The sequence below is a fragment of the Festucalex cinctus genome, chromosome 2 (assembly GCF_051991245.1).
Source record: "Festucalex cinctus isolate MCC-2025b chromosome 2, RoL_Fcin_1.0, whole genome shotgun sequence".
Classification (NCBI taxonomy): Eukaryota; Metazoa; Chordata; class Actinopteri; order Syngnathiformes; family Syngnathidae; genus Festucalex; species Festucalex cinctus.
This window is the reverse complement of record NC_135412.1, coordinates 40,592,147-40,612,407: the sequence shown is the minus strand read 5'-3', so window position 1 is coordinate 40,612,407 and position 20,261 is coordinate 40,592,147. Positions and strand designations below refer to the sequence as shown.

General features: G+C 41.1%; 1 protein-coding gene and 3 long non-coding RNA genes across 6 annotated transcripts in view; 2 read left to right on the top strand and 2 right to left on the bottom strand.

Annotated features, from left to right (window-relative positions):
- The window catches only part of mbd6 (methyl-CpG binding domain protein 6), a 23,533-nt gene extending 8,631 nt beyond the window's left edge, over positions 1-14,902 (top strand). For 2 of the 3 annotated variants that reach the window (XM_077515119.1, XM_077515120.1), the window contains exons 6-13: positions 3,686-6,073; positions 6,806-7,770; positions 9,608-9,716; positions 9,819-9,964; positions 10,248-10,928; positions 11,719-11,771; positions 11,880-11,952; positions 13,605-14,902. In XM_077515119.1, coding sequence (XP_077371245.1) covers positions 3,686-6,073; positions 6,806-7,770; positions 9,608-9,716; positions 9,819-9,964; positions 10,248-10,928; positions 11,719-11,771; positions 11,880-11,952; positions 13,605-13,676 — 4,487 coding nt within the window. In that variant the 3' untranslated portion in view covers positions 13,677-14,902. The remainder of the gene's footprint in view (positions 1-3,685; positions 6,074-6,805; positions 7,771-9,607; positions 9,717-9,818; positions 9,965-10,247; positions 10,929-11,718; positions 11,772-11,879; positions 11,953-13,604) is intronic. The other variant, XM_077515121.1, reaches the window with a different exon arrangement.
- A 123-nt stretch (positions 14,903-15,025) lies between these two features.
- LOC144014822 (uncharacterized) lies at positions 15,026-16,355 on the bottom strand. Its single transcript, XR_013282580.1, has 2 exons — positions 16,233-16,355; positions 15,026-15,439 (listed from the first exon to the last, which is right to left on the bottom strand). It is a non-coding gene; the product is annotated as an uncharacterized LOC144014822 (long non-coding RNA).
- LOC144014820 (uncharacterized) lies at positions 15,955-19,355 on the top strand. The gene is made up of 3 exons (XR_013282578.1): positions 15,955-16,633; positions 17,077-17,307; positions 17,567-19,355. It is a non-coding gene; the product is annotated as an uncharacterized LOC144014820 (long non-coding RNA).
- On the bottom strand, positions 16,403-19,926 carry LOC144014821 (uncharacterized). Its single transcript, XR_013282579.1, has 3 exons — positions 18,942-19,926; positions 18,488-18,574; positions 16,403-18,406 (listed from the first exon to the last, which is right to left on the bottom strand). It is a non-coding gene; the product is annotated as an uncharacterized LOC144014821 (long non-coding RNA).
- Between the last annotated feature and the right edge of the window lie 335 nt (positions 19,927-20,261).

The window sequence follows — 20,261 nt, the reverse complement described above, 5'->3', positions numbered from 1 at the left end:
ATGTCACAGCTTGCGAGTTTTCCAGGATATTAGCCATAGCTTACCCAATTTGTTGTGTCTTGAGTTGCATGCAAAAATTTGAGTTACGAGCACTACAACATGTTTACTATGAACTTAAAAGCAGCAGATAGTGAATAGTTTGTTGATGACACTTTGTAACAAACCACATACCTTATGAAAGTTTGCTAGCTTAATGCTAACACATGACGCAAAATGCCATAGATGGGCTCAGGAAACTAACATTGGTGTCATGGCATTTACTACCTTCTCAGCGACAGATAGAGGAATATAAACCCATAAACCGTGCAGCAATACATTTAGACAGACCATGTAAAATACTCGAGTGCTTTGTGATATAACTATATATAGGCTACTGTGTGATATAAAAATGTCTACCGCACAGTACCAGTTAACGTTTTGGTGTGAGGTGTGTTGTCAGCCACTCCGCGCTGTTTCTCCACTAAATTAGCATCTGTGCTGGTAACACAAACAGTTGCCTTTCTGTTACGCTATCCTTGCACTCCACTTGCCAGGCCTGACCAATCAATCCTCACCTAATTGAGTGAATTAATTAGTCATACCTGGAGTGTGGGGTGTGCGGATGATGTGCTACAGAGGTGGCTAGTGGTTACTAATGTTGGTTCATCACTTTTGAGCAAAATTCACTGAACAGAGTCTGTGCACATGTGTAACATATCAGCTGATGTTGTGTAAAAGTGCATTAGTCGAACCTCAGTCTTCGTGAGCGTTAAAAGCAGCGACAACCGCTGCTCTTAGCCTGCTGGTTAGTGCAGTCGACTCTCAATCTGGAAGACGTGGGAGGTTACAACCACCATCACACCGTGTTCCAAGATAGAATGAGTTGTTTGTTTACTTTGAATTTGACAAAAAAAATCTTATTTAATTGCTAAGTTAGTTACCCTGCATGCATCGATCACCTACATTCAGAGAAAATAAACATCTGCTCGAAATGTTTTTTTTTTTTTAAAACCAAATAAGTATGATCTGCTCCTTTCTTCCTGACGATAGATAGATACATAGATAGTAAGGGTGTCACGATTTTGTTTTTTTCTCGAAATCGATCAAAATTACGTCACGATTTCGAGCATCGAAATAAAAGCGAGGACACGCGATCTCGCCTGCCCCCCGTCCCTCCCGCGCCACCCCTACCTCCCAGGAAAGCAAATGAGATGCAGCCAATGTAGCTACTAGCTAACGGCACTTGTTAGCTGACCTGTCCTGCAATCAAGCGCAGACAAAGGAGACGCAGCAATGGAGCTTCATGCCGCTCCCGCTTCTCTCAAGTCACCAGTTTGGAAACATTTTGCGTTCCCGCTGAGTTATGTCAACAACGTTCGCGTTGTTGACAAAAAGACCACAGTTTGCAATTTATGCTATGTGCGCGTACCGTACCCCGTCACGGGAAACACTACAAACATGACAGTACATATACGCAGGCATCACAAAGATTTAGATTTGTCAAGTTCAACTACAAGTGGGAAAAAAACGGTCCAACCATTTCATCCTCATTTACAGTGAAACTTCCACACACTTCAGGTTGCGCGAAAGCTATAACTAATGCCATAGGTTTATTTATAGCAGCAGACCTGCAGCCTTATTCGGCGATGGAAAATGCTGGATTCAAACATTTAATTAGTGTACTTGAACCACGCTACAGTATACCTAGCAGGTCGCATCTTTCAACCAAAGTGTTGTCCTCCATGTATGAAAAGTCCAAGCTACCCATTTTTTTATGCTCAACTGTTAGGATATAGCTTCTAATTGTTCTGACTTTGGACATGACAGGTATTAGGGGTGTTAAAAAAAAAATCGATTCGGCGATATATCGTGATACTACATCGCGCGATTCTCGAATCGATTCAATAAAAAAAAAATCGTTTTTTTTTTTATTTTATTTTATTTTATTTTTTTTATAAAGAGCTCAGAATTGTTCATTCGGTAGTCTTACCGATTCAACGTCTTATCATCATTGCCTATTTTTATTTATTTTTTTTTATTTTTTTTTTGTGTGTGTGAATCGATTTTTAAACTTCCATTTTTAATGGAAAAATATTCAACAAAACGTCTGTCTTCGGGTTAGGATTCACACCTTGAGCATGGAAGAATGTTATATGAACGGAACATTAAGCCTTAATATTTTCTTTTAATGCTGTTCAAACATGAAACAGATTACAACCTCTATAAGACTGAAATTTCAGATAAATAAATAATACATTTTCATATAAATCTTACACTCTACAAGCGTACTGATTAGTATTTTCTAAATTTGAATGAAAAAAATCGCAACAATCGACTTATAAATTCGTATCAGGATTAATCGGTATCGAATGGAATCGTGACCTGTGAATCGTAATACGAATCGAATCGTCAGGTACTAGGCAATTCACACCCCTAACAGGTATATTTATTTATTTTTGTTTTGTTTCGTTGCACATTGTTATTTTTGAGTCGTGCACTCTGCTGAAACTAAATATGACTGAAAGAGCGCATAACATATCTTAATTATAGAAAAACTTGACCGAAGAAAGTAAAAAGGGCAGTTGTAATTCTCAGGGGATAAAATTGTGTAACTGTTGGGATATAGTTTGTTCAGGCTGTATTTGTTCCATGACTAAGTTTGGGTACAATTGTAATTATATATTTTTGTTGTTGTACATTATTTTAAGAGTAATGCACAGCACACTGTTGTAACCAAAAACAGTCACTAGATGGCATGCACCTATGTGACTTTGTTTTTTGTTTTTGTTTTACACCTAACTAAGAACAACACTGTTAACTTAATATTGTAAATAAATTCTTTGGTTTTGACCATTACTGGCCAATTTCAATTATCATACATACATTACGTAAAATTACACAAGAATAACGGAAATTGCATTACCTATATGTAGCCGATCTTTTGAAATAAGATTTACTGTACAATGAATAAAACCAATGACCACAGACTAGACTAGCCTTAGCCTACAAATGGCATATGCCTCTGTGTTGTAAGGGGGGTGGGGTGGGGGGATAAATTAAAAAAATTTTTTTTTTTTTTAAATCGATTAAAAAAAATCGAATCGTGACCCCAAAATCAAAATTTAAATCGAATCGTGGAGTTGGTGAATCGTGACACCCCTAATAGATAGATAGATAGATAGATAAAGCAAAACTTCGTCCGATTGTTATTTTGAAAAGGCCTAATATCGACTGATGACATAATCCCACCAATTAACTCTTTTAGTGCCACACTTTATCAAAAAAAACTTTAATATGACAAAGGCTTTGATCATTCACGTCATCCTTGAAAACGTTCTATTTCATCAGATTTTGTCATGTTTCATTGTAATTTCATACAGCAGCAGCCCACTGAAAAGAGAGACAATGCTGCCATCTGCTGGCCATAGTTAGTGAGTGTTTTTGATTCCACAACCCAGTGACCAGGCAGCGCTCACTGCCCATTGATTTAAAAAAAAAAAAAAAAAAAAAAAAAAAATGTAGTTGTCATTTAACGCTAATGGCGGCATGCATCGTGATTTTACTAATCGTTATTAAACGTTTTTGTCAGTCAAAGAGTTAATCAGTCGTGCCCTACACAAGAGGTTGTCATTGGAAAGTGACGTTTTATTATATTGAATCATCAAATATTTCTTTTCTTTTCTTTTTTTTTTTTTTTTTTTACCAGAGGTGAGCAAAGGAGTGGGCAATTGCAACCCAAAGAGGGCTCATGTCGAGCGGGAAGAAGAGGACAGAAGCATTTACCATCCCAAATTTCATCTGGCTCCTGCCCAACCTCAGAATAACACCCACCCGAACCCCTGCGCCAGCCCCAATTCCTCTCAAAAGTTTATTTATCCGTATAATGGTTCTTCCCCAGGTCCTCACACAGGCGCAAACTCTCAGCATCCCCTTGATGCTTTACGAAGGCTTCACCATTCTCCTCTTCCTCATACTGTGCCCTTTACCACTTCCAGCAGCCCCCCATTCTCTGCTTACCATGTTGCCCAAAGGTCACCCCGCACTCCCACCCCTCAAAATGTCAGTCAAGGTCAAAAAATGCCCCAAACGCCTGAAACTCCTGCCTCCCCTCTCCTAAGGCCATTATCTTCTCCTCCATGCTCCTCTCCTAAAAGCTTTGTAATGGGAGGACGAGTACCACAGACTCAAGTGCCGCATCCACATGGGGTCATAGGTGGAAGCTCTCCCCTCTCCCCCTCTCCCATCCTCTCTCCCACTGTCCATAACATGAATTGTGTCTCCCCTCAGCAGCGGTCCTACCACCCTTCAGCCTCCCCCTCTCAAGTGTCAGACCAGTGTGGAAGCTCCACTGCAGCAGTCGAAGGACTGACTGCAAGCAATTTGTCACGGAGGAGGAAGTCTTGTTCTTCCTCTCCACACTCCCCTCTCCCTTGTGGTTCGCCAAGCCCCAGCCCCCACGTCTTCAAATTTAAGCTGGAAGACATCTTGGAGCAGTTTAAGAACTCTGGCAACAGTAGCACTAATAACCACCACTTCTCAAACCCTACAAACCCCAACATATTGACTAACCAAAGCAGTCACAGTCCTAATGTTCCCCCTCTGAAATCCTCAAAGAGTACAGCGAGTCCCCCCTGCACAGTACCACAAGTTCTTGGGTTGAACTCTGCGGGGATCTCTAGCGCTACTCGGGGGCCCTTTTTGAGCCACAGTCACCAGAGCCAGCTGCCGCCCTCAACTTCTTTTCCTGCAAGTAGTCTGCTCTCTGCGGCTGCTAAAGCTCAGCTGGTGAGCCAGACAACCCAAGGCCAGGGCTCAAACATGACTTGCAGCCAAACAGGTGTGTCCTCTTCCTTGGAAATCTTGACAGACGCACAGCAAAAACAGTCAACAAAGGTAACAAACAGCACTTTAAAAAACAGCCACCTTTCCTCCCCTATTGCTGCCTCTAGGCCTCACTATCCCTCTCTAGCTGCAACCTCTTCTGTCCTCTTTCCTTCATCCCAGTCCCTGGCCTCTTCCTTAGCCCAATTGACACCCAAAACAGAGCAAAATGCATCGCACAGGAAGAGGCGACGGCAATCTCCCAGTGTTCTTAGCATGGTCAGAGACATCAATGGGGCACAGAAGACCCCGCCCGGAGACTCTGTATCTCCTACTGCTATGAACCTATCATCGTCGGCGTTCCCTCACTCTGCCTCGGCCTCAGATGTGCAGAACCTGAATAGCGTCACGTCCGAGCACCATCATCTGACACCAGGGCAGACCTCCAAGTTCTTGACTTCCAAACAGACGGCACATCTTCCTGGAACTCCTCGACAGGCAGAAGCCTCAGATATCACTACAGGCTTGGCACCGACACCCCTTACCTTGGATCCTCCAACCCAGCCCCTCTCTGCGCTGTTGCACTTGCTCAGTGTACAGAATGCTCAGGCTGCAGCCTCGGCTTCCAACCCTGCTCCAGCTCACTTGGGATCATTGTCTGTTGAAGGGGGTGCACACACTAAAACGCAGAGTCCCACACTTTCGCCCTCATCTATAACCCCTCATTCCGGCGGCAACCACCCGCAGCCTCCGTCGCCACGCGGAACCAGTAAAACTAATCCGATAGCTTTGGCTCCAGAGATGCTTTCTCCCCCTCGCACTTCCGCTCATTTCAGATCAGTGCAGTCACAATCTCAGTCTGTGAGATTAAGTCCTGTACAAAGACATTCTTCTCCTTCATCAATGCTGTCGCGCTCAAATTTAGCTTTACACAACAGCAGCAGCAGCCCATCTGTACATGTGACGTCATCTACTCCACTAAACAGGCATCATCCAACGGAGAATCACATTTCAGCAACCTCCACTGTGTCCCGGGTACTTTCGCCAGAAGCATCGCCACAGAGCATGATCAGTAGCGGCATGTCAACAGCAGACCTGAGTCACTCGCAAGGCAGTGTTTCTGTGGCGTTATCCACCTCACCAAAGCCTCTTGATCTTAGCAACCACGTTCTTGCCCTTCTTGCAGCATCGTCCACTGTACGGCAGGAGGAATGCAGTTCAGCTGATCATACAACAGATGGAGTGATGTCTTCCCAGGAAAATCACACTGCGGGTGAGTAATGCTCACAGGATTTATCTGGAAAAACTAAAAATGTTTGTGTTAATGTTAGGGATAGGTACCGAAGACTGTACTTTTGTGGTATGGACCGATTTGGGTCGGTACATCCAAGCACCGATTCACGTAAAATTAAATGATGTTGGCGAGATGTTCGCCGAATGTTTTTTTTTTTTTTTTCCCCTTGTCGCAAAAAAAGTGACAATAAAAAACAGTTTTGTTTTGTTTATCGGGTATTGCTTAGTGATTAAAAAAAAAAAAACTGATTAACAAATAAGCAATATCACAGAAGAAGGATTGATCTTATACTTGTCAACCTTTTTGAAATTGATTCAGTTACTGATTCAGTCATTGTTTTCTAAAGTAAAAGCAGATGTTTCCAAATGTCTTACATTGATTAAACAGAAAGATAATTAGTCTGCTGTCATGACTCATGAAGGACTGTCATAATGAGAGAATAATTGCCATTGAGAGGCTGAAATAAGGATATATGTCTTTAAATGCTTACTGATACGCCATTATTAATTTTGTTATGCACATTAAGACAACTACTCTCAAAAACACTAACTACAGTATTAATTAATAATAACGGAAAGGTTATTACGTTTTATTGGTTTCACCACCAGTTAAATATATGTATATATTTATTTATATATAAAGACAACGGTCATAGATTTGAGTATGGTCATTCATTCAGTGGTTAAGATGTTTTTACCTGTTGTTTTTCAGGTTCCAGTGACTCTGGACGTGAGGACTTGAACTCCACATCGACAAAACCTCCGACACCCACCGGCTCAGAGGTCATCAACTCCTCTCAGCATGGGGAGGACGGTCCTCAAACGCCTTCAGCTATAAACGACTCAACCGCTCCTTTACCTCTTGCAGAGGCTTTCCCTTTCATGAACCAAGATCAGCTCCTCCAGCTGCTGTCTTCCACAGGAGGCCTGCCATCCATCCTGGACCCCACGGTCCTGTCCTCATTACACCTCGGAGGGATGTGGTTGGGTGGGCAAAATGCACAGGTACCTCCTTCCACTGCTGCAACACAAAATCTTGCAGAGCAGCAGCCGTTAATGATCCAAGCAGAGACACAACAGCAAAGCCAGGAGCAGCAGCAGAAGCAGCAACAAATAAACAGTAATCCTCCCTTTCCGTTGTTGCCCCTGTTAAGTGGTGTGCAAGGGGACTTGCCTCTAAATCTATTGGGCCTTCTAAACCCAATCCCAACTCCTGCCTCAGCCTCTGCCACAGGACAGGAATCTGATTTGGGGCTAACAGAAAAGCCAAGTCTTCAAGCACTGCTTATGGCGTCCTTGCTGCTTGGGCAACACCAGGCGCCTTTGTTACCCCTATCTGGACTGAGTCAGTTGGGTCAAGTCAGCTTAGAGGTTCCTCTTCAGCAACCACCGCAGATCCCCGCCACTTTGGAGGGCCTCATGTTGGACAAGGCTGCTGCTCTTTTGCATCCGTCAACTCTTCATGGTTCGGGGCTTCTGGAAGTCACCCAGGGCCTTCCCCTCCCGCCTGGAGCAGAGGGCTCTGTTCAAGGCCTGCAGTCTCTGCTCCTTCCCGCAGCCCTTCCTCCTCACCCAGCTACCTTCCTGCCTTTTAGCCCCGCCCTCCTCACAGCTGCTCTCAACACAGCAGACCTACCCCATACACAGTTAGCTCCTGTTCAGCATACCCAACCTCAGGTAGGCCATCCATCTCCTTAGGTTCTTTTCCTCTCTGAGTTTTATGTCCTGACTACAGGGCTCCAGACTACCGTTTTTTTTTTGTTTTTTTTGTTTTTTTGTGTTTTTTTTTTTAAATCTAAGAGAACAGAAATTTTAGGTTTGCAAGATGTAGGGGCCACACATTTTAATATGCAAGTAATTATTAATCCCACTCATTTTCAATATACTAGTAGTAAATGAGCTGAATTGTGGAGCAGAGGTTTGTCAGCAAGAAAAAACATTTAAGGATAATAATTAGTGTTGTTTCGATACGATACTGGTATCGGCAGAGGCCCCGATACTGCATTAAAACAGTGGTATCGGTATCGGTGACTACTAACAAGTAACATGCTGATACCATTAATTCCAACGCTAATATAGGACTTTGGATGCAGCATCTTGTGTCTTGCTTGTGCACAACATTCACTGATATGTGACATGTTTACTGCATGCCAATCTAAGATATCCTATTGGCCCTTGAATGCTCTGAACCAATGGCAGGACAGCTTTTTCATGTTGAGGGTAAAAAAAAACAACTTAGGTATCGGTATGGTATCGGCATCGGCCGATACTGCAAAACTGGATATTGGAATCGGTATCGGGGGCCAAAAAACGGTATCGGGGGCCAAAAAACGGTATCGGAACAACACTAATAATAATAATCATTTAAAAAAGAATCTGCAAATGTACTTGTTGCACTGCTGTGAGTAGATAAAAATTGTATTTGGGGCAAAATACCACCATTTAGGGGCAGTCTGGAGCCCTGCCTTATCAAGGTTTTTCCTATGTACAAAATTCAGAGGTGGCCACCTCCACCTAATTTGCTCCCCACCTCCAGCCTGACAGACTGATATAGCTCAACACGGCGCTCCAGCTGTGTTGATTGAGCTCGGCAGCAACGTATTTTAACTGCAGATGCAGTATTGCGCCATTATGGACGTGCTGTATGAGCAGCAGTGCACCAAAAAGACCTGAAGCAACAACCGAAGAGGAAACAGCTGGTATCGGTATCGGTAGTCACCCATCATCAGGATGGTACCACCTCTGCCTCAATTTGAGCCAAAAAACCCTGCTTATTGGTTTCATTATCTCTATTAAGTATATAGGTGCATGTATATTAGGGATGTCACGATAAGGGCAATATCGTGATATCGTGATATTAAAACTGCCACAATATCGTCGTCATGTTCACAATATTTAAAAGGAACACATCTGTTAAAAAAGTCAGGTTGATTTCCATTTGTGCAGTTCTAGCACCCTCTAGTGGCCATTTTATTAGTGCAATTTAATTTTCATAAGGGATGTTTTGGCCTTCTATGTTTAAAATCTATGCTAATTGTCAGATGAAGGGGAACCTAATTTGCTTGTGAAGCGATCAATGTGTGCTTGCATTAGCAAGTGCTTCAATATTGTTATTAGAGATTGTAGGTGGTTTATATGCATTGTTATGTACAAAAGCACAATATTGTGCTTTTTTTTTTAGTATGAGCTCTTTTTGTTTTGTTTTTTACAATATTGTGATCTTTTTTTAAACATCGCCAACGCCCCCACAATATCATGATAATTATCGTATCGTGACCTTCATATCGTGATATCGTATCGTGATGTTTGGATATCGTTACATCCCTAATGTATAGGTGGGAGCAACTAATAAAAACTGAAGTAAAACAAACTAACAAGGCATTTTAAATAAATAAATAAATAAATAAATAAATAAATAAATACAAATTGAAAGGGAAAAAAAATCCGAAAGTGTTATGGTGGGCTAAAACTTACTTCTGACTTGAATTTTGATCAATACATTGTAATTCGACAGGAACTGTCTGATGCTGGTGTGGACACGCTCATCCCGCTTTCTCTCCAAGGCAAGGAAAACCCTATACTGCAACAATTACTTCCCACTTTGCTTAACCCTGCAGTGCTAGGTGAGTTTGTGATAACGCACATAGGAAGCATGTCCCGTGGCACTTCAAAACTAATGGCCACTAATATCCCATTAATATTATTTGTGGGACATGTCTTTGTAGGAGACATTTCTGGCATTGCTGGGCTCCACAACATGGTGGGTATTGGAGCCGGTTCCATCCTCCTACCCTCAGTTCAGACCTCGTCTTTGAGCATGCCTCTCCTGCAAGGTCCTGATGGGACCATCAACTTGCTCAACAACATTCAGGTAAGAAACTGACATGTTATTAAAAGCTTTAGTCTAATCTGTTGTGGCAAATATGCTCACCAAATAGATTTGCGATACGTGCACACTACTAAAGTTCTCGTTCTTTGAGGTTTCAGTGCAGATGACACACTGTTAGAGAAGCACATTGCTTTGTTAGTTAGCATTGGCTTTACTAGTCCACAGGTAAAGGAAATACCGTCTTGAGATTGAAAGTGATATCAACATTGACAGGACTGTACAGTCTGTAGATTTGTAACTTGTATTTTTGATTGTCTCCCTAAAGCTGAATCTTGCCCCATCCTCTGAGGGAGAGAAGTCTGACTCGTTGCAGGAAACGCAGAGCCCCGCCCCTCACAGTGACATTCCAGCCTCTCAGATCTCTCCGGAAGAGGTTGCTCGTCTCGATCCAACACCTGCGCAAGAACCTAGCCGACCGCCACAGCGAGGATCCGACAGCAGACCAGTTATTGACCCCTACACCTCTTTCATGGATACAATTTACACCTCCTTCCTTCAAATTAACGCTAGAGAGCAGGAAGATGGCGTCCACTCTGGGCCATCTGACCCTACATCACCTTTCTGTGCCTTACCACCTGTCACTTTCCCTATGGAGCACCACAATCTCTCCACACCTGCCCCAACTCTGCACCAGGCAAGTGCCCCGCTCTCCCTCAGCCCTCGGCGAGCCTGCTCCCTTCGAAACCCAGACTTGTCGCGCCTCCACTTGGAAGCCGCAGCCCATTCTCCCGCCCAGGGTACGCCCAAGCCCACCGAGGATGTGGCCACATCGCCTTTACAAAGAAAAACGGTCATGGTGGAGGGGCACACCCATCCAGAGCCCCCTTTGCCATCCATATACTTAGAGGAAGCTAAGACAGACTGTACTGGTGTGGAGAGAGTGGGAGGCAGTGGGAGGCCTTGTGAGGATACACCAGGGACTTTGCTGCACAGCGATCAGGGAAGGGTGAGTGTGCCGTTTCTTTTTAAGTCAGGCAGGTCATTTCTAGCCTCAACTTAAAAAGCCCACCAAAACAACACTGTATATTATTACAAAGCAGTTTTGCAGCTTTTCCCATTGTAACATTAATTACAGAGACATTAGTTAACAATACTGTAAGCCCTTTTTCACAGCTTACTAATTTTAAGAAGCTATTTTCAGCTGTTTGCAGTAAAAGCCACCCAATTGCATTTGTGGCGTTCTCTCTGTAACACTCTTAATATGCCACAAGATGGCGCAAAATCCCTGGTTAACTGGAATGTAGTATTAGTGTTAATTAAAGTTACATAATCTGGCAGAATTATATAAATGTTAGCGATTTTTGGGGGAAAATATAACTCATCATGCAAAAAACTTTTCATGTAGGAAGAGTGATCAGGGGAATCCCAAATGGCCCTGATCAAAAGTTTACATACTTTGAATGTCAAACTGCAAGCAATATTAGATGTGGCCTCACTTCACGAGTCTTTGACCAAAGTCAAGCGACTCACCAACATGCTTGTGTGTAATTCTAAAACATGGCCATTCATAATGGCATGTGATTATTTATGAAAGCGCTTATTAGTCACATAAATAGTCAGAGAATGCATTTTCATCTTCAACAGAATTACTAAACATAACATGAGCACTTTGTTGATAGCATGTCTTGTTCCTAATGGATTGTTACTGTAACACATGCATTGATTTGAAGTTTTATTTTTTACAATGTGAAAAAAAAAACAACTTCGCTGTTGAGCATTTTTAATTTTTCATCAAGGAGCAGTCAGGAACCTTATCTGGAGCCCGTCGAGGGAGAAAAAGAAAACAAACGTAAGTTGCTTCATCGGTGATTCTTTAACTAAGCTTTAGTTGAGCTTTCTTTTTTTTTTTTTGTATTTATCATGTCCATCTCTCACTGTTTCATATGTTGTGTATCAGGCTGCAGAATGTGTTGGAAGACTTCAGAGACATGGATGCTACAACAGCACTTGAAGAAACAAAGGATACTACGGTATGAGTCATTTTTTGCCAGAACTGGCAGCAGCACAAGTGACTTATTAAAACATCAGGATCACATTGTTCTTCTGGAAACATAAATGATTTTGTGAATTACAAGTGCTATTAATTTAGTGCAATTGTGGAATAAACAATGCCTTGAGTGTGGTTGTATAAAGAACTATATGGGATGCATCAGAGAAATTCCAGGAGTGGTGTCGCAAAAGATATTTCTAATTCAAATTTACAAGCTCACCCTGGAGTGTAAGGCACTTTCTGACACGTCTTGCTGCACTCCTTGAAGGATCCTCCACAGCTCTGCTATCACGGCCATCTTTATGTCGTCCACTTCTTCAAAACTGAACTTGAGCTTGGGAAGCAGTCAGGTCAGGTGAGTAGGGATGTTGCTCCAGCACGCCAATGTTCTTATTGGCCAGGAACTGCCAGACGGCAAAAACAAAGCTGGAGCGGTGTCTTCAGTGGATTAAAAAGTGTGGACAGCCTGACCACCACCTAAACGATTCCAAGATAAACAAGCACGTTTGCTCAAGGTTAGAACCTGTTATTTAGCTAGATGGGCTAGGCTAAAGCCATATCGCTAACTAGCAACCGTCTGCCCGAGATTTGCTGTCAAATTCACTTTAGTCTGGACATCAAAGTTATACTTAGAATTATTTAATATTGTATATTATCAGGATATCATCATCGGCGAGTGCTTTTCGGTGAGTTCTTTATGACATAAAGCCTTGTAAAAATTCACGAACTGAGGAGGACCCTCTGTACGCTTTATCCCGATCGACGAACGTAACCTGCTTCAGTCTGTATTTTTATGAATCTTTGCATCATGCATAACACGCTAAGTTTAGCTTGATCATTGTTACTGTTAGCTGGGTAACTTGATGTCCTAGGTAGTTTATACTCTGATACTGGGACCTCTGTGATGTTGTTTAATCAATTTACACAAAGTAAAAATAGCATTGTAACAGGTCACTTTGAACTTTTCTTTTCATCTTTTAAATAGCATCAGTTAACACTCATGTTACAGACTGTAGAGGAAAATTAAAAATGGGAGTTTTGCGGGATTAAAATTGCTGTTGTTTACCTCGGACTTATCTTGAGATCTGTATGCTTTAGCCTCGATAGTTGTGAAGTCCGCTTTTCTGAATATGTTACTATTTTGAATATATCCTTCCACTGCATATTGTATGTAGAACCCTTTACCTCTATCTGGAAGATAGCACACTTGTAATGCTCTCAAAACGCTCACTGACATGCTGTCATAGGTTTTGTCCGGAAAGATTGAGGGAGGTGGGGCTTTTGCAAAAGCTCAAATCTTGACTCATCTCGCACACTGAATGAAACCCTGGTTAATTGCATGGCCCAGTTTGAAGGGGAAATGTAATTTAGTTTGAAATATATCTTTTGTGACAACAGACCTGGAACTTTGAATCACATATTTTAGACAGTAACTTTCACGGGATGAGACAATGCTATTATTTGATTATGAGATTAAGCTACAGCACTAGTGTCTGTTGAGATAAAGGAGACTGGTTACTTTGTTAAACCCTCCTTATTGTAGTAAAAAAAAAAAAAAAAAAGATTATCAATTACCAACAGCACCTTTTTAATGTACAATTGATATAACCTTATTTGTCCGTCCTGTTGCAGACGGCCCTGTTGAAGCCTGATACGTCAGTCCGAGGCAGGAGGAGGCGAGGAGCGAGGTCTCAGAGGCAGTGATTGGTGGAGATAGCTGTCAGTCACAGCTGTTCACCGATCACAGAATTTTGTTTCCTGGCTCCATCCTTGCACCCACCCACCCACATCACCTATGGTTTTTGTTGTTGTTTTTTTTTGTTTTTTGTTTTTGGTTTTCTTTATTCTCAGTCAACTGCACTAATTATGCTATTCATTTTAATCAACTCCATGGAAACCAGTGGAAAAACAAAACAGGACGAGCTCCATTATGGGGGGAAAAATAATTTAATAGAAAGTTTAAAAAAAAAAAAAGAAAAAAAACATTTTCTCACTCTTAGGTCTAGTTCACACAATAATGGTTGTGTTGATGTGATCACAGTTCTCTTCATGATGTGAGCGTCGTTTAATTTTTACACACAAAAAAAAGAGAAAAAAAAAAAAGAGTACTGTCCTCATCTATGTGTTACTGTGAGTCACAATGAAGCCCATCTACTTGAACCATGCTCTCTGTGGAAAGTGTGTATGTTATTGTATGTATGTATGTATGTATGTATGTGTGTGTGTGTGTGTGTGTGTGTGTGTGTGTGTGTGTGTGTTTTTAATATGTTGACTGTGTAGGACAACAGTGCTATTGCTGAGCCCCTCACTCTCCAGCCATGGTTAAGTAGGAATTCTGATCATGTAATGAATGAGACCCTCTGTTTAAATACAGAAAGGACTCTTTAAGGCACACTCCTGTTTTCAGAGGGTGCTGGAAAATTAGACATTATTTTTCTTTCTTTCTGTAATCAGAATTCCTCCGTTTAATATACAGCCATCCATCATGTAGCCCCTCCATCGTGAACAAAAAAAAATGGGGATTCTTAAAAGCCAGAGCTGTGATATCTTATGTGGATTTGAAAAGTCTTTGTCTAACTGTAGATTATGGATTGATATCCTCACACTGCCCTTCCTCTCAAAATACTGGCATCTCTAGCTGTATTTAACAAAAAGAAAAAAAGGAAGAAAAAAAAAGCTAATTATGCAATTTCTATACACTTGGAGATTTGTATATATGTACAGTTAATGTGTTTTATTATGATTTTATATGGTTTAGAGAAAAGAGATGTGCGCAAACAATTGTGAATTTTTCCTGGGAGTATTTTTCTCATTTTACCCCCTGGGCTTTCAATACTTATGTTAAAAAAAACAAAAAGCGATTAAATTGTGGACTGTAGCTTTCTTTTTTTATATGGGAGTCTCTTTTTTTTTTTTTTTTATTTAATATTAAAACTATTTACAGAAAATCTAGTCTGTGTTAATTTCATTGTTTTTTCATCCATGGCAAGGCAGATTTCATACACAAGGCAACTCGATGTGCTTTACACAAGCAAAGACAACAGCAACAAGCATCAACAAAGCCAGCGTTTTTTGAAAACCTGGATTTAATAGCGTTTACACTTTGTGCTGACTTGTGTTGGCATCTTACTGCATTTGTTTGCAGCATAACAGCTAATTGCAGCTTCACCATGTTTACTTTGAATTCTAGGTTCCACTAATTGACACAAGTCTGCAGATCTCATAGCCCCAATGTAAAGCAGCGTAAACACATACACACACGCTGTATAACATCTAAACCCATTTCAAATTCCGTCATCCTCCAGGAGGTACTGCCTGCATAATGCTTATATACAAGAGGCCGGGCATTGTCATGCATGTGCCCGCGAGGAGATCATTGTGATGTGCCATCCTGGAGGAGTTCGATTGTCCGGGCAACTTCTGTAGGGTCCAGGTACCGCCTCATGCTACCAGTAGTGAAACTGACCCTAAATGGGAAAACAGAAAAGATGAGGAGGTAAATGTCAGAGGCGTCCAACTGTAAAACCATTCCTATTTTGGAGGTTGCCCCCCAAGCGCACCTGTTTTTTATTTCATTAACACCAAAGCAGTTGCAAATTAATTATGTTGCTTAACTAGTTATTAACGCACCAGGTCAATATCCCAGAAGTTTAAATGAAGATTAAAACCTTTTCTTTGATTTTTTTTAATTTTATTTTATTTTTTTTATTATTTTTTTAGCAGTGTGTAAGTGATGCATTGTGTTATGTATGTATTATGTGTTGTGTATGTGTGAAACAATTCAAGATTTGAATATGTGGAATGGCTCGATTTGAATGTGGAATGATTCAATTCGACATGGTACGGCTCAGTTCGACAGGGTATGAAATAATTTTTTATTTTTGTTAATTTACATACATTTGAACAAACTTGTCAGTTTTGTGTGCAATTTCCTTGCAAGACATCTCTCAAACAAAAGACTATTCGATACGTATCTCAATATATTTCAAATTGGAAAAGTTTATTTCGATGTACACACTTTTAAATCAATTTTCCAGTTTAAACCATTTTTGTTACACCCCTAGGATGCCAGGGTCATATTTGTGTGGTGATAGAGGGTTTTATTTTGCTTGCTGATAGTATTTTTCATTATGTAGTTAAAGTGTGTTTTTGTTTTTTCCTATAGCCTATGCATTATTTCTTATGATCTTTCATTTGGCCCTGGCCTGGCTTAAATCATGGCTCCAGTATGAATGCTGATGACGAGTCGCTGTATCTTACCGCCTGCTGGTCGTGTTGTCGAATTTCCTTGGAGGCTGCAGCCGTTGCATGAGAAGGATGCTGAGCCATAGTGACGAGGTGGGTACGACCACATACATGTATAGGTCGCTTGCACATGTCGTCACTTCCGCCTCGGATTTCTCGTAGTCGCCATGCTGGGTGGCCTCCATTTACGTAGCGATTCGGTCTAACACGTATCTATCACGTTTGTTTTCTGTGATTAAAATGGTACATTGTTGCTGCATCGTTGGCTGTTCGAACAAAGCCAAGGGGGAAAATGGTCGGTCTTTTTTCCGAATTCCGAAAATAATTAGGAACCAGGGCCTGGAGACAGAGGAGTGCGGACTCCGGAGGGAAGTCGTTACTTTGGGCTCGTGTGTGCAGCGATCACTTTGTGAGCGGTAAGCTTGTTTACCTTTATTTAATGCATGAGGATTAATAACGTTTCGACCGCCCATATATGGGCAAGTTGCTTATGTTTTGGATTCATGAGCAAGCAAGTTCGGTAGTACAAGCTGGTTAGCGGACGTTAGCCGAAAGCTAACATCGAACATTTTCACCCAAGTAGTGCCAGTGCAAAGTGTTTACTGCTGAAATTGGATTGATTAGTCTTGGGCTTTTAATGCCGATAACATGTTTTTTGGTGGCAAAATGTAAACTTGGGAAAAAAAAAAGAGACAGAAGGGGCTGATGCAAGAAAACAGACCCCCGGGGGTGATGCAAGAAAACAGACCCCCGGTAGCCTACACATCATGCTAAAGAACTTATTCACGGCCACCCTACTGCGGTAAAATAACCAGTCTTTCCATATTTTATTTGTTTATATATTTGTTTATTTTAACAGGTCGCCCTGCGCCCGTTTTTCTGTCCAATCATCCCGACTGGGCTCCAACATTAAAGTTGGGTCCCAAGTTACAACATCTATGTCTCAGCCCAGTCGGTGCCAAGATATGAACGTGCACAGGAGAGACAAGCAAAGAAAAGACGACTCGAAGTGGCAGAGATTGTTGCAGTTATGCAGCCAGATGGCTCCAGTAACCTGTACCCTCAAGTACTGCTGACATCATTGACTCTGGTATGCCACTCAGAATTCATTACATGATATATTGTATGCATGAGTGAATGTATGTGTTTGTTTGTGTGTGTACACGCACCTTATATTTTAGAGACATTTGGAAGTGTTTATAGAAATAAGTATTTGCCTGTAGCAATGTTCATACATTAAAAAATGCAACAAAATGTGTACATTTCTTTTACACTGACAAAAAAACTATACTACTTTACTATATTAAACCTATTACTGGTACCGTATTTTTTTGTGATTTTTTCTTTAGGGATCTCATGCCACACCGACTTGATTGCCAATGACATGATGGAAACGAAGGCGAGCATCAAAGCATTGGAGGAGGACAACATGCGACTGTTTGTTTGGCGCTAATAAAGGCAGCGTTTATACAAATTCTATTGTTGGGGTTGTTTACAAAGCTATACATAATACAAATGACAGGATTTGACTCAATGTGCAATATGGTCCCTCTTAAAGTAATGGCATAAATCTCTATTATTTCTAAAAGCACAAAAAATGAAGTGAATAATTATTAGATGTAGTAATTTCAGAGTTAAAAATTGAACTGTTAATTAATGTAGTTTATTTTAGCACAGGTGCCTACCATCCTGAGATGACGGTATGATGTAATGTTGATGGGGTACGCAATGACTTTCATTATGCTATGTACAGAGGAAAAAGTTGCTCTCTTTTAAATTTGTTTAATGTAAGACAAGTACCAGTACTGTGTTACAGTTTTCCCAATAATCCTTGTTTCACACTTGCCACAAAACCACTGTCCTTTTGGCAGTCTAGATTGGCACACTTCAAGTGATATCATTTGATTTTACAATCTGCTGCAGCACAAAAAACTACTTTATTCCGCATCTTTGAAGTACATGAGCAAGTGGTAGGTGACAGCGGCTGAGCAGGAACACTGGAAGTCCACTGCTGATCTAGTAAATGCTCTCCCGAGCAGTTCAGGTAAGGAGGGGATTTTGGGGGAAAAAAAACTCTGGCTTTTCCAACTGGCCAAAACGAGCGATCTGGGTGGACTCGCTCAATCACACTTTGTCCACACCACAAAGTCGCAGAAGTCCCGTCCAGTTAAACTCATCTGTGCCTGAATCTGAAAATATTACAAACATTGTAATGAAAATATGAAACACAGAATTAAATAAGAAACTACAAAAAGTAAAGCCATACATACCTGGTAATAATATTGGTGTTGTCGTGACAAGTGATGGGAATTGTTGCCATCTGGCACCAGACAGAAATTGGGTGTTGTGACAGCCTCCTTAACCGTGAGATCATAAGAAAAGCTGTCAGTATGCTCAGTAGTTACCATGAACACGTTTTATTGTACTGGAAACTGAAACTAAAAATACGTCCTCTGATAGTGGTTAACCTTAACCATTTAGAGTAAGTTGATTAAGTAACATGTAACTAGTGAAAGGGTAGCATTAAATTTAATTTAGCCACGGGGAGGCTGTGCAGTTACTTTTTATTCTTATACGCTCTGCCATATTTGCCTGTTATAAAATTATTAGAAAAACCACATCAGGTAAAGCCAGCTGTGCATGTAAACACAATGATAACAGGAAGCCTGAGAACAAATCAACATTTTTGTGTGCAGAATTACCAACACCATGTGGTTTACTTACGTGCAACAGCAACCGTTTCTTCTGATGCGATGTTAAAGTTTACACTCTGTATCCACCCGCTTACAAAATAATTGTAAGCCTCCAGGGATTTGTTGGCGTGTTATGGAGCATGTTGTCAACACGAGGTAGGGAAAGATGTCCAGAGATGTCACATTTGGCCAGCAAGCTTTCTCCGTCAAAAAAAAATCACCCTTGGTCAGGACGTAATTAGGATCAATCCCGCCACACAGAGACACCTTCTGCCTGTATCGTTGTTTTTGATCTTCCGGTAAATCGTGAAAATACTGCGAAAATTACATCAGGTTGATAAGCTCTACCATGTAACTCGCGAGTGTACCTTGTGAACCGGCGGACACCCAATATGGCGCCCGAAGGAAAAACTCCCATGATGCATTACGATGTGCAAGCGACCTATAGAGGCACTGCGTTGAGCGGGTTGGTCGTTACTGTGATACGCTAGTGAATCCGCCATAATGGATGTGGCAGATCTGCTCAAAAACTAATCCAAGTTTTTTTTTTTTTTATCGAGTGGAGTTTATACAGCAATTGTTTATTTTGATAATTTAAATGCTGAATGAACAGCCTATGTATAATCATATTACTGAATGATGAATGAACTACCAGACTAGTTTATCCTCTTAATGACCCGAGACAGAAGTTTAGACAGAAAAACAAGAAACTCACATTTTCAAGGACTTCCTGTGTTTATGAAACATTCGCTAATCACATCACGTGAGTGTCGTCTTTAGCCGGACAGAGAAAGAAGGGCTTACCACTGTATAGGTAGCAAGTAATCGATCAGACCCCATCGGTCTTTGCTTTAATGCTTATTGTTGCAGGTCTCCAGAAATATCTGTAATAAAACTGGCATTGAATAAATCATGTGGTTCTGATCAAATAAAAGCCGAACACCTGACGTATGCTAGTAAAAGAATATTGGTGCTGCTCTCTATTTGTTTTTCTGGCTTCCTATCACATGGAATATTGCCTGAATCTATGCTCTCCGTAATCCTGGTTCCAGTAATTAAAGAGAAAGCATGTAAAGTATCAAGTTAAGATATATGGATGAACTGTCCAAGAAATTACATGAATGCAAGACTGGATGTATGGTTGGCGATAGGCTCATTAATCATTTAATGTATGCAGATGACTTGGTAGTAATGACACCTTATAGTGCTGGTTTACAGCAACTACTTAAAGTATGTGCTGAGTATGGGGTGCAATATGACATCCAATATAACCCTATTAAAACTGTGGTAATGATAATTAAATTTAAGGCGGATCAAAAGCTAATATTTCCATCTTTCTATTTGTCCAAAC